The sequence below is a fragment of the Gadus chalcogrammus genome, chromosome 7 (genome assembly GCF_026213295.1).
Source record: "Gadus chalcogrammus isolate NIFS_2021 chromosome 7, NIFS_Gcha_1.0, whole genome shotgun sequence".
NCBI lineage: Eukaryota > Metazoa > Chordata > Actinopteri > Gadiformes > Gadidae > Gadus > Gadus chalcogrammus.
This window is the reverse complement of record NC_079418.1, coordinates 22,423,394-22,440,752: the sequence shown is the minus strand read 5'-3', so window position 1 is coordinate 22,440,752 and position 17,359 is coordinate 22,423,394. Positions and strand designations below refer to the sequence as shown.

Genomic DNA, 17,359 nt, shown 5'->3' with positions numbered 1-17,359 from the left:
GTGTGTGTGTGTGTGTGTGTGTGTGTGTGTGTGTGTGTGTGTGTGTGTGTGTGTGTGTGTGTGTGTGTGTGTGTGTGTGTGTGTGTGTGTGTGTGTGACGGGGGCGTTGGGGGGGGGGTGCACAATCTTACTACCGTCTAACTCGTATGAGTTTGTCAGAAACCTACAATAACTGCTGTGACAATATGATTTCCCGGGAGAGGTTGCTATTTTTTTGGGGGGTTGTGTCTCTTATCTTGTTATTGTTGTTGTTTAACACAAAAGCTAGATAACCAGTGCACTCATCGTTCCCTGGTGAACGTCGTGGACCCTTTTTACTTTGCGTTGAAACTTTAGTGGAATGATGCGCCAATATGATCACACTCAAACACAGCACACATGACTACCCTATTGTTACTGTGCATACGATGACGGGAGCTTTCCAGCTGACATTTAGGAATTGCAGAGATTTATTTATCTTCCGACCCCACATCTCAACCCTGACACCCCACAACCATTTGCCATATTTTTGCCTATAAAATGTTTGAAAAGTACAAAACATGTCAAACCGCTGTCAGTCTTTGTCTCCTTTGATCTCTCCCTTTCTGCTAAGAATTTTGAACACAACATAACATTTGCTTTTTGACAAGCAAAGACAATGAGCATGGTAGATTTGACTCTGGGCCAAGTCACAGAGTCACATATTGCAGAGCAAAACATATGGGGAAATAAAACCAAACTAAACATTCAGTTAATCCGTTTTTGTTTGTGCTTACAGGTTTGTCTGTGTCCATACAATTCAAAGAGCAGCAGCGACAAAGGCGAAAGGAGAGGCACAAAATAATAACATCCTTCAGTTTTCTTTTTGTTTGTATGGAGAACTATCTAGGCTTCCTAATTTGTGTGGACCGACCCCATATTTAAAACTGAACTCAAAGTTTGATACCAGGAGCTCATTAAAGTCCAAGATGTCCACCCTACACTTCTGCTGCCAATGGTCTCCATGATTAGCGGCAGAAATAAATTGAATTGCACATTTAACAGAAAATAAATTCAACATAATTTAGAGACCTTCAGCTCAAAAGTTGTATGTGGAAGAAAACATAAAGTGATGCCAGAGGGATAAATTAATCTATTTTCAATGACAGTGTTTCATTAATTATATTGAAGTTGCAAGGTTATTTGGGTTTTTCTGAGTCCTCTGTGCAGGGAGCAAAATCTCTTCCAGAAAAATACCATTGATTCAAGATTTTTATTTTTTTTAAAGCTCTCCGAGCTTGTTATCTTATTTCATGTCCACACCTGTTAGCGGATATCACAGTTATTACCCCTGCAGCTTCCTACCACCAATGTCAAACTTCAGCAAATAGTATCTGTATGAGGGTGCATGAATCAGCTTCATAGGCTATGAAACACAAAGCTTGATGAAGTGAAACTCAATTTACTGGCACACTCGTAGCCACAATGCAATCGTCAGGAACTTGAGTCAACTTTTGCCACCTTTTTTCCTTTTCTTTGAAAGTAAATGTCACTGCAGGCACTTATGCTGGCCTTTGTATTGTTCCGAATGGCCCAGTCAATAAACTCTGCCAGCAATCAAATTTGACTTTCTGATGCAAAAACCCAAATGTCAAACAAGCTTGGAGGTCATTGCACAATATTGCATAATGATGTAATTGCAAAATTATCACATCAAATGCATTCTTCCTTAATAGGGCTCTCACTGGTCAAGCAATAGTTGATATTAGATGTCTACGTAGCTTTTCAGCACAAGAATAATGCATGGGTTGTTTTGTGTGTGCTCATATCAGAAGCAAAAGTTGGAAAGTTCAAAATCAGTAATGCATCGATGTAGATCGTTCAATGGCTCAGCCTTTTACATTGCAGTTACTTATTCTAAACAATTATAAAAAACGTGCCCAATAAGTGTGGCAACATTGGCCACCATTGGTTCACATCTTTTTTTCAAGATTGATTATATGAAATTAGTTTGGTAGCATAAAGGAATACTTATAGCAACTAACCATCTAGCAAGCTGCGCTAGTTACATTAATCATGGTCCAACCAGTAAATGCTGTCCATCCATTTTAATGAGTCTTATTAGGATCTGATTTTGTTAATGATGTGGCAATTGCTACCGTGAAACGCACAAAAGTTACATTGGAAGGTGAAGGTAAAGGATATTGAGGTCAGGCAACCTACAGTAAAAGAATGAGGCCCTGCAAAAAAAAAGTTATTATGACCTACCTGTGTGTGTGTGTGTGTGGGGGGGGAAGTAGACAGGGAAGGAGAGGAGACTGCTAGACTATGCATGACCCTTCTCGAAGCTTCACTGAGCGACTGGGGTTTATTCAAGGGGTTGGCAGGCGCTTGCACAGTGACAGTTTACAGGCTGACACATCAAAAAAACTTGGTTCTCTATTTACACAATCATATGAGAGGGAAAAAGAAACAGCGAGAAGGGAGAGAGAGAGCGAGGGAGAGACATAGAGACACAGACAGGATAGAGAGAGAGACAGACAGGGAGAGAGAAAGAGACAGACAGAAAGGGAGAGAGAGAAAGAGACAGAAAGGGGGAGAGAGAGAGAGAGAGAGAGAGAGAGAGAGAGAGAGAGAGAGAGAGAGAGAGAGAGAGAGAGAGAGAGAGAGAGAGAGAGAGAGAGAGAGAGAGAGAGAGAGCCGCACTATACGTGTTAATGTGCCCTAGACAGCCACATTAAATCAGCAAGTAGGTGATACCGTGCCACTGTCCAAGCAAATAATGACATCGTAATTTATAATGTTGCTGTACTTGGCGATGGTGGAGGGCACTGCTACTAGAGCAGGACCGACATTGCATTGCACAGCACTCGTGACACCCTCACAGTCTCTGTGAGGGTTTCACTTTTGGCCCATTCCCCTCAGGAATAAATGTAATCTCAATGACTCCTGTGCCATGCCCAACCTGACCTATATTCAGAGTTAACGACGGAACATGTCATGTAAGGCCTTCTATGTCATTTCTGATCGCTTTTATAGCCTGCTAACACTTATTCACGTTAACGACTGTCAAAGATGAAATTGCCAGATATGACTTGTTTTAAGATGGCTGTGCTAAACAGTTTACTATATGTTATTTCGGTGCCATGACGGCCATAAAGCATTAATTATACCCATAAAACTATCGTATGACTTTCCAATGATTAGTGTAGTGTACATTTATGCTAAGATATGTGGTACATTTCTTGTAGAACATTGTGTATGAAATTTTCAAGGAGTCTTCTTTTATTTATGGTTATAGATTAGTTTATGCAATATATATACTTGAGGTTTGGCATTCAAACTTTAAGATGAGGGTCAGAACTGTCTGGGAGATATGCCTTGCACATGAGACACACACGCACGCACGCACGCACGCACGCACGCACGCACGCACGCACGCACGCACGCACGCACGCACACACACACACACACACACACGCACACGCACACACACACATTGGCACAATATGTTCTAACAAAAGAGCTATTCATGAGCCCTCCAATATATTATAGTCCTACCCGTATGCATAAAAATTAAACAGTAAATAACACATAATAACTAGTTAAACCCCATATATTCATTGATAATGGTCAGGAATAGCCTAGTATAGAAACCTTGTTTACAAGATTCCAGACTTACAAAGCATATATTGATCCCCATAAGCACAAATTGAATTCAGAATTCAACAGCTGGCATATTTATAACAGGCCTAGAACTCCTCGCCCTTCACTTGGCAAGCACCTCTACAAAGGGACCAAAAAGGGAAAAAAAATCCATTACTCTCCGCATTGGTCTTAGAAGTGTTTTTTATACAGTTCAACAAGATGCTGCCAGTGTGCTGGTCCTCCATTTCTCGATGTTACAACACATCTTAGCCTGAATTTGTCTGACGCCCCTTTATTGCTCCTGTCCATTTTAATGTACTGGAAAACCTCCCACGGGGTTCTCTGTGCCTCGGTTAAATAGTACCCACTTACTGGATTCAACGTGTACTTCTCTTTGCGATGTGGGCGGAGATTCGGCTACGAGCCTAGCTTCATCGTCAACGCCAGTGCTAATGAACTTTGTAATGAAAGATTATGCAGAGGTCGTGGTTAGGATACATGTATTCCCCCTGTGCATTGAGCACGAGTGGTTGGCTCGTTTTCCAAGTTCATTCTTTAGAGACAATCAACAGATTATGACGTCTTATTGGAAGGTTTTGATGTATTTATTTAAAAATGTAAGAGAAGTGTTAATACAAGACGAAAAAGTGTTGAATTACGATGCATGATTCCTCCTATTCTCCGTGGCTGCGCTTGTCATTTCAATGTCTCAGATCCACGTATCCTGCTGCTTCCTAACTCGACGCCTCAACCGGAGTGTGGCTAGATCTTTGATGAAAAACTTGAAAATGTATCTTTAAGGAATAGGCCTACACACAAAGAAAGATCACATAATGTATGCATTGCCTTGTATGAAGATTTACACCTAAAGGTGATATCAAATCCATACATGAGAAATGCAACACATTTTCTGTCTTGTTCTAATAGGAAATGTACATCTGGTAAAATGTCTGCAGAACTTTATGAGTCCCCGTTTGATCTTTTCTTAAGAAGAACCCCATTCTTTGTGTTCATTTTTCAATTCGGGCTGAAAGACTGGATTCTGTGGCTTTTCTGTTTGAAATTGTGTGTCTGTGTTGTGTTCTCAGACAAAAATCTCGAATATGACCTTTTCCCAGAACCAGACACACACTCACACACACAGACACACATAGTTAGTGTCCAGCCTATTGTATTACCATTAATAATTGCTGAACTCCACTATCGTCATTGAGATTAGGTTTGGACATGTGAAAATGAACTCATCGTTCATGCTGCGAAATTACCTATTACAGAGACTCTGGGAAGAGGTCAGTTAAATTCACAGCTATTTTACTTTTTTATTTTTTTTTTTACTGGACACATCTTTTAACTGCAATATCATGCTGCAGTTAAATATGTAAAAGACAAATGCATTCTAGTCTTGCTGCATAACTGATGTCCGACACTTAGGTCAAGGGAAGAAAAAAATGAAGGAACGCTTACGGGGTAAACAAGTCTATGAGGCCTTTTATGAATGGAATGTGTTTTCCTTTCTACAGAGGAGAGAGGAGAGAGTGGGCTGTTTGGACTGAGAGCTGAGTTATGTGTCACTCCAAAGTGCACTTAACATTCACACCCCCCAGCAGGAAGCTATGGCTAATGGGCGATAAAGACAAGTTCACTTGCATCAATCTGTTTATTAGAAAGTAATGGTCACTTCCACTCCAGAATGTCTATCACCTAAGGGCCACTTCCTTATTGATTGCCTGAGCCCACCGTGATTAAGATCATGGGAGTAGAATGCCTGCTTCTCTCCTGGCTTTGTATGTGTGTGCGGGTGTCTTAGTGGATGGGTCATGGAGGATAAAGTGTGGAAGGGTTGGTGTTGGAGGTACAATCTAGTTGGGCTTCACTGCCAATTGGAAGCCGACAGTGCGCAGCGGTCATTGTCTTTACAGACACAATGCTTCTCAGGCCGCTGCATCCATTGTTTTTTTTTGTTTGGGATTTTGCTCAATTATAATTATTGTTTTCTGACTTCCGTGTAAACCTCCCTTTGGACACATCCCAGTCACGCATCGCAGCCCAGGCCAGTCGAGTCATATTAAGAAGACTCAGAATCGCTTGAGATGCACATTGTGTCAAACCTCAGGAACACACATACCTTCGCCAAACTCAGTATAGGAAAATAATTAAACATTGTAAATACAAGCATAAAGCATTGTTCATGCGTTCTATACTTCAATGAAAGGTTGCTTTGAGTGTGACACCAAATATGAATTGTATATATATATATATATATATATATATATATATATATATATATATATATATATATATATCTGAACTGAAGGAATTTCTGTGAGGCTTGGCTGGTCTGTCGCTTCCCCTAAGCGTGGCGTGGTGATATTTCATTAATGCCATGACCAAGACCTCATTACCCAGGGATCCCTGGTGGACAAAGACGGCCTTTAAAGGCAGCGGATGGCCATCTGGAAGTCATCAAGTAGAGGCAGGGCATCGCGGGAGAGATGCACTCACCAAGCATATCTCCCATCATGCCTCATTGCATGCACATCTGTCCCTGTGACAGATCGTCCTCTGACAGTCAACATATATATATATATTAAAAAAAATATATAGATATATATATAGTCAATTGAATCTAGAAGATAATGAAACAATTATTAATCTGTTTCAATGTATATATATATATATATATATATATATATATATATATATATATATGTATGTATATAAATGTACTTTATACAGTCGTAGTATAGCGTTGTTTTTTTTTATATACCACAGATGTAGACCGTTTTAGCTATCAAAACCAATGACTTGCATGATAAAAGGACTTACATCGCAAAACTTTAAATTGTTCCACCTTTTCTTGCACAAACATAAAATAGTTTGAAGTGAATAAAGTGCTGGTGTGTCACAGACGCTTCGTTTTGATTGTCTTTACGCCAGTGTGGAGGGGCACTAATAAGGGCCGTTAGACTCAGCCCACCAGACAAGCTCCCCTTTTGTGGCGATCCAGTCATGTAGGAGAGGAATGCTGGGTACTGGTGGGCCAGGTTGGGGCCAAGACCTACTTTTTAGATGGTTCACTCGAGCATTTGACGGCTGTGTGACCCCATCCTTTGTCTCTCAATCGAGGCTAAAGATGTCATACGTGCCGTGACGGCTTTGGTTTTCAGACAGTTAAACGTTTTTGTTGACACTTGACAAGAGGGCTGTTTCTCGTAAGTAACAAGACAAATGGACAGACATTTCAGCTTGCTCCGCCCAATTAAAATCAACATATTGAATAGCTTGTTTTGTTTTCTGATAGAGAGAGAGAGAGAAAGAGAGAGAGACATACCCATGTAGTTTTAGTGGTCATCAGTAACCACCTTTTATAGATTCTCAATGCGTCTTGGAAGTGCTAATGTCTGCATGTGTTTTCTTTTCCCTTTAAAGAGCTGTTAGTCACTGGTCTCGGTAAATTGAACATTTCGGGGTCAGGCTCTTTGGATGTAGGGCACTTGAGAGTAGTTAGAGAGGATGGCGGCACTCAGACTGAATCGCTGCTTGCTTGTTGTGTGGAGTGTGGCTGATTCCAACCGTTGATCTGCTGGTCATTGTTGGACATGAAAAAGTCTTGTTATAATAGAAGAAAATATTGGTTTAAAGTCCTTTGCAATCTGGAGACCACAATGAAACAATCACACTTTCATTCACTGAAACTAAACATATTGAGTCGAGGTATGTCTTGGTTTTTACGATGCTTCATGCAGACATGTATGGTTTCCTTTCCTTCAAGGCTTGACTGTATGAAATTGGGTCATATAATGTGGTATGTTAACCGTGTTCTCGACAGGAATCTGGCCTTGACAACATTAAGTCAATACTGTACTTTCAGCACTTTTTACACTCGACAAAACACTGTTATATGGAGCCAAAACAGACTGCCAACCTTGTATAGTAATGATTATACGGAACAGGAAAAACAATGTCCACAATCAATACCCTGAACCAACCCAACACTAAAGGACCGTACTGGTCCAGGCTATAAAAACGATCCTTACTGTCTCTCCTTGATTTACCCAAACATCAGTCACCATCATTTCAAAATGGTTTTGTTGCGCCGATTCTGCCTAAGAGCATTTAGCATTAGAGTGCCTGACACGAATGCCATGAAAGCGCTAGCCCTTTGGTCTTTCTGATAAGACATTTTGTTCAGTACTTGTATGGTGAATCAGTATTTTTTCGTCCACAAACTTTAACCATACTCCGGGCTGACACAAATTTCACTCATTCCAAAAGACGCGTATAAAGTGCTATATAATCATTGTTTACATTCATGGGCGAGACTGAGCTCACGCTAAATGCTCTTTGGCACATTTGGTACAAGGATTCAACGGATGTCTGGTAGCCAGGAGAGACAGATATGAGGATTTAATCACCCTGACCATTATTGTCCTGTAACAGGTAGACGTCTACATAACTCCTCACCGCGGTTAACTTAATGTCCCTTATACTTATCCGTGAAAGAAAAGACTTTAAAGTGAGGATGGAAAGTCTAAACAAGACTTTCCATTCAGTCTAAACAAGAAAAATCTAAACAAGAAGGATACCAGCCAGGAGACGCCTAAAGATGGAGTTCCTGTTGTGCCTGTTGTGGCAGCATAAGAAACTTTACGAAATAAATAATTCAGAAAAAGTCAGTCCAGTGGTATTCATAAGTGCTATTTGTGATTCTATATTCTCTTCGTACTTAAGAATACATCCATTAAAGCCTTCCTAAACCACACTTGTCTGATGCTTCAAGCCACTTGTATTTCACAACCAAGGGTTTGAAGACCATCATGCTGGAAGAGGAAATACTCACCTCTTAGCTACCCTAATAAATAAAGGCTGTAATTAACCCACACAAATTGTTCATCAAGAGACCTTTTTCACAGATCTGTTATAGCAGGCAAACATACCTATGCAGAGTAGTTCTAGCTCACAAATAGCAGATGTCTCTGTGGTATAATGGATTTTGGAGGCTTATTAGAAGGTGGGCTTTGAGGTGCTGTTGCCTCTATCTAACCAGCTAATCATCTGTCTATCCATTTAACTTTCTATGTCCGAATACCCCCCCCCTCCCTCCGTCACAAGTACCCTTACATGTTATGTTGGTTTATGGATTTTGTTAATCAACCAATAAACATGCTTAGTCATGAACCACCATTGAATGTAAACATTATTTGAAGCTCACATTCACATTCAAGTGTAGTTAATTTAGGTAGCCTGAACAACAAGTATTCTCATTCACATATATGGTGAATATTAGCTTCCAAACTTTTAAATAACTTCTAAACAAAGAAATACAACAGTTTACAGCCTGTACTCTTTTGCTCCATCAAGATTTCCATGACTTTGTGCCAAAATGCAGTTCAAACAAGCACAAATTCCTGATCCAACAGGGAAGCAAAAGGCAAGCAACTGTGCAGTCAAGTAAAAAAACTAGCAAACACGCAAAAACAGTATCAACCCGTGTGTGTGTGTGTGTGTGTGTGTGTGTGTGTGTGTGTGTGTGTGTGTGTGTGTGTGTGTGTGTGTGTGTGTGTGTGTGTGTGTGTGTGTGTGTGTGTGTGTGTGTGTATTGTGTAAGCATACAGCAAACTCTGGAAAAATACCTCATTGAACACAATGTACACACATTTTACTTAATAAAAGACAAGGAAAGTGGACTCTTATTGAAGTAATGTTGGCTGCCTTGATAGCATTAAGCACTTTCCAATAGCTGGCGGATAAGTGCTGCATCCAGAGCTGTGGGCTGTGGGGGTTCTCTACGCATGCGTTAGTCTATAACTGGTGGAGCATTCGTACATTTAAAACTGTGGGTATGGAACTGGCGCGTGTGGAACTGCCTCGGCTGTCTGGCTCTGCAAGTTGATGATATCGAATAGAGGGTGAGTTTTAAAATTAGATCCAATTGAGCTCATGGATTCAGTTTCCAAGGGATACCTTATATAAAGACAATGACTGCAGGTCTAAATGATTACAGTGAAAGTACGTTTGAAAAGCATGTGGATGTACCTGTGTACATAAAGAGAAACCAGACAGGGAGCCTAATACACTCATTACATCGAACAAGTTTTAAGTGCCTGGTACCCGAAGATACACGCAAACAGTTCTGTCCATCTGTCCTTAGCAGCAGGAAACACTTATTAAAGCATTGCTGCCATGGGTTGGAGTAATAGCTGTTAAATCTAACTCACCCAACCACATTTAAAACTATATGTGGAAAACCAATTATAGAGGTGTTTTTTTTTATAAAAAGATATGTGAATATATTGCAGTTCTTCTGTATGTGCCTGCCTTTACTATGATTGCCCTTATAATTCGGCTGTGGTCCATATGTCTGTGACCTATACAGCCGGAAAGATTAGTTTTATTAGAGATTAGAAACTATTGACAATTAAACCGGACTGGAGATCGTAACAATGTCACAATGTTCTGTTAAGATGGCGGAATGACTGTACTGTACATCCAGCAGGTACACATCTCTCACCTGTAGGTGGTAGGACTAACAACCCACGCAGACATCCATCAGCACAGCATGGCTGACACATCCACAAATATCAGATGTACGTTTCATCGACTCATGCTCGTGTCTAGCATGTATCTTCTGTCTGACTGCCGAAGGCTCAAGTAGCTGAGCACTAGGGCACTGCAATCCCTTCTAATTTCATGTGGTCCAATCTTGGCTACTTTAGATCACCAATACCTGATTCGATCGCAAGGGGGGTGATGGGAGGAGAGGGTGGAGGGGTTTCTGTCAACTGCTAGACTTACAGTAAAAGTTGCGTGCATAAACAATTATCAAAAAGTGTGGACATTTCATTGAGATTGTTTAAACATTGAAGACTACATGTTTATTACCAATGTTAATATCGATCAACGGCTCCCTCGTTGCTTGGTGCAAGAATATCACAGCAGCATGTTCCGGTTAACATTTTTCGTATTTTTTAATATCAAATTAAAATCATATCCATAACGACATTAACGTAATTATATGGAGAACGGAGATGCGGGGCGTCGGATCCTAGATAAGTGATGGCAAAATGGTTTTAAAATTCCCTCATCACTCCTGCTGATTAACAGGACTCAGCGGGTGACCATGCCGCTCCACCAGAAACATCTCTAAATGCGCAGTAGGGTGCAGATTCTAGAGACCATTTTTATAACATCTTAGATCTGATAGGCCTATTACATATTACTCTGTAAACCGAGCACTCGTAGAAAGTCAGCCTTCCCAACCAACCCAGATATGACTGGGTTGGTTGCCCGCTGTTATCTGAAGTGGACCAGGCGGGTAAACTGAGTCTTCAAAACATAACTTTTAAGACATGTTTGTGTGCAAAACATTGGATGTTTTCAGCATACAACAATGCCCAATGCGTATTCCCCAGAGTATTCACTCTTCTTATTCTTTTTCTAGCTTTTTAAGACTTTGCGGTTGCCGATGTCAAATGAATTGCAATAATGGTCAGATAATAATATAAAATAATATGGTAACATTTATATATATCAAATATCTGATTATTATCTCAAAATAAGCTTCAAAATCCTATGCCTTAATATTGGCAAAGGAAAAAACAATTGTCGATCATCCCTTAAATTGTCAATATACTATAATTGACATAACATTTTTGTTTCCATGAGCTCGCTCTCTCTCTCTCTCTCTCTCTCTCTCTCTCTCTCTCTCTCTCTCTCTCTCTCTCTCTCTCTCTCTCTCTCTCTCTCTCTCTCTCTCTCTCTCTCTCTCTCTCTCTCTCTCTCTCTCTCTCTCTCTCTCTCACTCACTCACTCACTCACTCACTCACTCACTCACTCACTCACTCACTCACTCACTCACTCACTCACTCACTCAGTCGAAATAGTTTGATGCCACGAGTTAATGCGAAAACGTTACGCACTCAAAACTGCTTTTCGGTATGATGTCACCTTCATATCTCAAAATGTCATACCGTTTACTCGATGTCTATTCGTTGAATTTAATAAACGACTCTACCACTTTATATTCGACCTTGGGGCGAAATAAGACGCACCATTATTGTTATTATTATAATCAATATTATAATTGTTAATAATATAATGACAGACAGTTCGATTCTAATCAAGGCATATTCCTCATAAAAAAAAGAAAAAATAGGCTCCAGACATGTCCTCGGGTGACGGAATTAGATGACGGACACTCAAGTTGATAATAAGCTGTTGGCGATTGGTGACATTGGCGTCAACAATAAGCTGCAGAATAAAGGGCGTCCGGAGAGTATGTGGTTGTTGGTTACAGTGGGGCGATGCTTTAGTGCGCCAGATAGTTAGGAGCCGCGTCGCGCATACCGCTGCACCTCGCACACAGACAGACAGTACAAAAGGATAACGGGATACAAATTATAGCGGATGATTTTCCCCGGACTCTTTCGCGTTTGAAAAAAAACAACAACTTTTGCTATCGACAACACGTGTGGAGGGTGGGGGGGACTTTACGCCGAAGATGAGTGCCCGTGGATACTTTGCCGTTTGGTGGAAGTCTATGAGCCTGCTCTCTCTGAGGATTCTGCTTCTTTTACCCACAGGACTGCCCGTCCACAGCCAGGGGGATTCTCAATCTGATAACAAAGTCATGGACAATATTACCGTGCGGCAAGGGGAAACCGTCTTCCTCAGGTGAGTGTCTTGTTTTTTTCCTGTTTAAAACATCGCTACACTGTTATTCTTTTTACAATGTTACACGATTATGTTTCACTTTGAATGATCCTGTGCGAAACGTGTGGAGCGACGCGTGGAATTGTGTTTACCGACGCAATTTGACAGCGTCGCACGGGGCGTCTTATCCCGCGTGTGTTTAAAAGGGGGATTTCAGAGGATTAAAAAAAAGGGCTTCGTTCATAGGCAGCCGCTGATCTGCAGCACAGCTGTTGGCGGGAAAACTGTTTTTTAATTGCTGTGTGATGGCGCAGCACTAACGTGTACAAGTGTTGCTGCGGGCTTAACCCAATGCACGAGTTAAGGATTCACAGAGAACACTCCCAACTCGAGCCGCAACTCCGGCAGGTGTATGGAACTGCACTGACAGCTGCTGCTGCAGCGAGAGGCTTACTGGACATGGGGGGTGGGTTGGGTGTATGGAAGGGATGTCCCGCCGTCGCCCTGTCCCGGTTGAATATACACGTCAATAGTTTGGGATTTTATAGTCGCTGCGTGTATCTAGTCAACTAGACTCGGAGCTTAAAATTACCCGGACATATCTCGGGCGAATGCTGATCAATACTGAGTAGCCTACAATATTGTTATCAATAAAATCACGTCCTTTAGCAGTAAAATCTACAAATAAAATTTCTGGCCGGCCCGTACCCCTCTTTGTTGACAAGAATCGTTCTATCGACACTCCCCTCCCTCTCACGCTACCCCGGCAGCCAGGTAGAGCGGAGAGAACAATGTTATTGAGTTTTTTCAATTCTGATAGTCTCCTGCCTTCCAACTGGGAGGGGCTCACTCCTACAATTGTGCTTTTTAATATTCGGAAACTGCGCTTTCCCCTCATTCACTGGCCTTTAAGGTGCAGTTTATTACCTGTCAATGTTATACAATTAATGGAAATGAAGTACATTTTAGTTAAATTAATATTATCATCGTCAATGACAAATGTGTCTATTCCCCACCCTACAAAGGCCGAACTGCGTACATATTTAGATGAAAAAGCCATGCAATTACATGTTCTGTTCTAGGTTTACAACGTTAAATGAGAGGCACCAACACCTCGGCAGGTTCAACTGCACATTCTTCAGGTTGTTTTATGGGTGCTTCTCGTTCCTAATTACAAGTCCATCCAAATGGGTTTCTTTCAACCATGACCCTGAGAGCATAGCGTGACCGGAGTTTGGGTTCAGGATTTTTCAGGAATGCTAGGATGTGTGTGTGTGTGTGTGTGTGTGTGTGTGTGTGTGTGTGTGTGTGTGTGTGTGTGTGTGTGTGTGTGTGTGTGTGTGTGTGTGTGTGTGTGTGTGTGTGTGTGTGTGTGTGTGCATGCGGTGAAGTCAGTGCGAAGAGCAGGTGAGGTGTTCTTTATCTCTGTGGCAGGGTTTGCTCCCCCACCCACGGTGGTTTCTATGTGCCCGTGATAGCTGATTCGAAAAAGCCAAAGCTGTTATGCAGTTGCCAAGTCAGACAAAAAAAATGTCAGTCTGGTGGACTTTTTCTGATCTTTAAAAGTCTGTTTTGCGGTTATTCCCTGGTGTGTGTGTGTGTGTGTGTGTGAAGATTTCAATGTAAATCTTTATTATATTGTCAATTTCATTGAGCTTTGGTGTTGATATTGCCTTCTTAAAGGGGACCTATCATACCACCAGGTGTGAGTGTGATTAGCCATTACAAGCCGTTTTCAAAATGTTGTGACATCACAGATGGGCGTTTCCACCTAGATGTGTGACGCATAGATGAGCAACGTTTACTTCAGTCCACTGGGTAGGCTGGTAGACTCATCTATCCAGCACACATCCAGGTGGACATGCCCACCTGTGATGTCACAGTGCTGCACATTTTCAAACCTGCTTGTAGTGGCTAATCACACTCACACCTGGTGGTATGATATGCCCCCTTTAAGTGTACATCTAGATGTGTTTCATTATCAAAGTGCATCTGGTGGGATCTTCACCATAAATGGGTTGAAGGATCTTAACACGCGTTCTGTTCTATGTACCCAAAGGACATTCTTAACCTACTTTAAGAAGCAAAGGAGGAAGAAAATTTGAAATTGCCTAAAGATACATCTGCATGCAGATATTATGATACGACAATATTTCTTTACTGATGACCATTCTTTTGTAAATAATTACATATTTTTTTGTTTTTATTGACTGTTATTGCAATAATAGTAATGCTTTGTGGCAGACAACTAACAAGGATACAATAAATATATTTTCTAGAAGAAGGATTTGTAAACTGTTACAATTGCCTGTGCATCCACATGCATACATAAGTATGTGTTTTTGTATCACCTTGGAAACAATATTGGATTAACTTAGGCCATGCAAGGGAGAGGGTTGAACACTTTGTTGTAGTTACCTGTACTAACAGGCCACCTTCCGTCCCCCCCTCTCCCCTTTTCTGACAACTGCTGCAACAGCAATTGGTGGCACAATTTAACTTGAAGCGAGCAAGTCTTGACAATCTTTCTTTGGTTGATGTGTTATCTTAAAAACAAAAATCTGTCATTACTGTGCAGAGTTGTCCATTGCTTGCCATTTTTAAATCAATGTGAAATCGCACTTGCCACTCGATTGAGCAACTTGAGTTGCAACTTTTTCGTTTTCTTCCTGCTCGTCGTGGATGAGTTTGACATGTGTCTTTATAAAAAAAGGGCCGGCCTTTATGCCTCAAATGTGAGACGGGAGATTATTATGACATGGGCCGCATGAACAGACAACTATTACTACTAGTTTCTTCTTCATGTTATTCAAGGACCCCAGAATATCGTCTTTACAACATACACATCAAGGTATTCTGAAGGAAAAACCGATGACAAAAAAAAGTTTTCTAACGTTAAAAGAATGGATTGTGAATTCCACTTTTTGGTTCTTATCTCTTGTAAAGCAGTCAAGAAATTATATAGCTTGAAGAAAATAGATTTTGTGATTTTGTCACCATTATAGCTAGCTGTAATTTAGTGTGATGGCTGTTCAATTGGACATCTTTCTTTTCCTGGATATCTCTTGTAAATCTCAAGCGGCCTCTAAAAAAGAGGATTTACAGCTTGCCCTTACACGTCATAAGCCCATGCCGTGAAGGACACATGTCCTGCACATATGTGCACTTCCACATGCAAAACGCAGGCATGTCAACGAATTTGCGATAATGGGCAAGCAGAGTTACCACAGCCTCCCTCTGTGAATATCCTAACCAACCCTCCATGAAAGCAGCAAGGCGTGTGTTGACTCAAAGTTGTAGTATGCGGGCCACGATGTATCTCAACTCTACTCGCCAACATAAATCCTCCGTAGGGCTCCAAGCACGGAGCGTAATAAAAGGCCAATCATTTTTCCAAGGCCTCTGTTCACTGGTAGTTAATCCAGGACGATGATTAATGGACATGGTGTGGGGTCAGCGTCGGGGTCAAGGTGGACTTGAACCTCCTTATCCTCTTAGCCGCCCGTCGGGACTTGGTCGGAGCTGCTGTCTCTCTAACATCTGTGCCACACTCCCCCACTTCAGTTCAGATGGATTATTAAACTCATGTATTGGCTGTGCTGTTGGACAAATGCATCACCTTAAATGTGATCAGTTGAAGATCTCAAATAGGATGGCTCATGCTGAAGGGCTATGTAGCTGCCCTGTTTTGGGGAGCCTTTAGAAAACCAATGTGCTAATTAATGTAATATTGTCGGATAAGGCCTTATAGCCTGCGTTTGGAGGGCTCTCGTTAGGAGTATTAGACAGGAGGATGCTTATGCTTCAATGTAACTACATCCTCCTGCCACCTCTGAGTCCAGAATGTGTTTAAACTCCCACCTATACAGTCATTATGTTTCACTAAAGCAACTTCAAAAAATCTTCAACAAAAATATATCAAATTTCTTTTCATCAGGTTGATAAGAATCATATTTTAGGTTGGCATGATGACTCATCCCTGTAAAACACTCTGTCCACTGAACTAAACTATATATTTTATTATGTATATGTTTATTTTTTAAATATTATATAAACTTCTCTTTCTATTTTTTTATATTCATGTACAGTCACCATTTGTATGTTTTTTTATCCTTTACTTTACGGCAGCAATGTCAGAAAGATCGAACAAAATCCTTGTCGGTACAAACTTGCACACTAATACCAATATTTCTGATTCTGGTTCAAGCTCAGAAAGTTAATTCCAGGGCCTGTGCTCAGACAATGCGCTAGCTAATATTCCTCGAGTTGAATTAACTTGGAACATATGCTGTGGGAAGTAGCTTGGCCTACATTCAGGGGCTCACCATATTGTTGACTAGAATAATCTTGTATCCTCGGTGGATTATGGAGTGGGAACTCGCGGAACTGTGGAACAAGGGTGCTCTGCAGTTCGATGAATTCTGCGAGACAGTCATTTGGTCCCCCTCACACATCCCCTCCTTTGCCTTTACCTTCCTGATGAAGGCTGTTCAGGGAATTGCAACTTATATCCAAGTATTGCTTATAGGGATATGTACACAGAAATATATTTTAGCTTCGGGGGATGTTATACTAAGCTGCTGGCAGGGTCCATGACGAAGTAATCTCCTATTTTCGACCAACAGTGATTATGCTGTAGCCGGACACTACTTTGTTCTCTCGGTATAGCCCTTTTCCAGGCTAGTCCATCATGTATGATTGGTCTTCTAGTCTTCTTTGAAGTAGCTCAAAGGAGTTTAGCTACTGTATATCAGTAGCATGGAGGTGTGACCATTTGTTGTGACCAAGGCTTCTGTCTTGCCTTGTTGTTGTATTTTTAATGAGAGAGAGGGGTAGAGAGAGAGGGGTAGAGAGAGAGGGATAGAGAGAGAGGGGTAGAGAGAGAGAGAGGGAGAGATTTAACTGGTACTTGAAGTACTTGAACACACACAAGCTACACTTTGTGTCTGAGTTGATCAGTTCTGTGGATGATAAACACAATGCCATCAAGGTAATTCAATCCATCTTCATGTTGTCTAACAGGGTGAAAAATGTCTGTTTAGCTCGAAGTTCACTCCTGTTAATACTTTGATTCATACTGAGTGTGGCATGCTGGACCGTG

The 17,359-nt window shown here is 41.2% G+C and overlaps 1 protein-coding gene across 3 annotated transcripts in view; it reads left to right on the top strand.

The window, feature by feature from the left end:
• ntm (neurotrimin) overlaps positions 1-17,359 on the top strand; it is a 336,788-nt gene that overhangs the window by 244,421 nt on the left and 75,008 nt on the right. For 2 of the 3 annotated variants that reach the window (XM_056593493.1, XM_056593492.1), the window contains one exon: positions 12,189-12,279. In XM_056593493.1, the coding sequence (XP_056449468.1) occupies positions 12,189-12,279 (91 nt within the window). Of the gene's footprint in view, positions 1-12,082; positions 12,280-17,359 lie in introns of those variants that run through there. The other variant, XM_056593491.1, reaches the window with a different exon arrangement.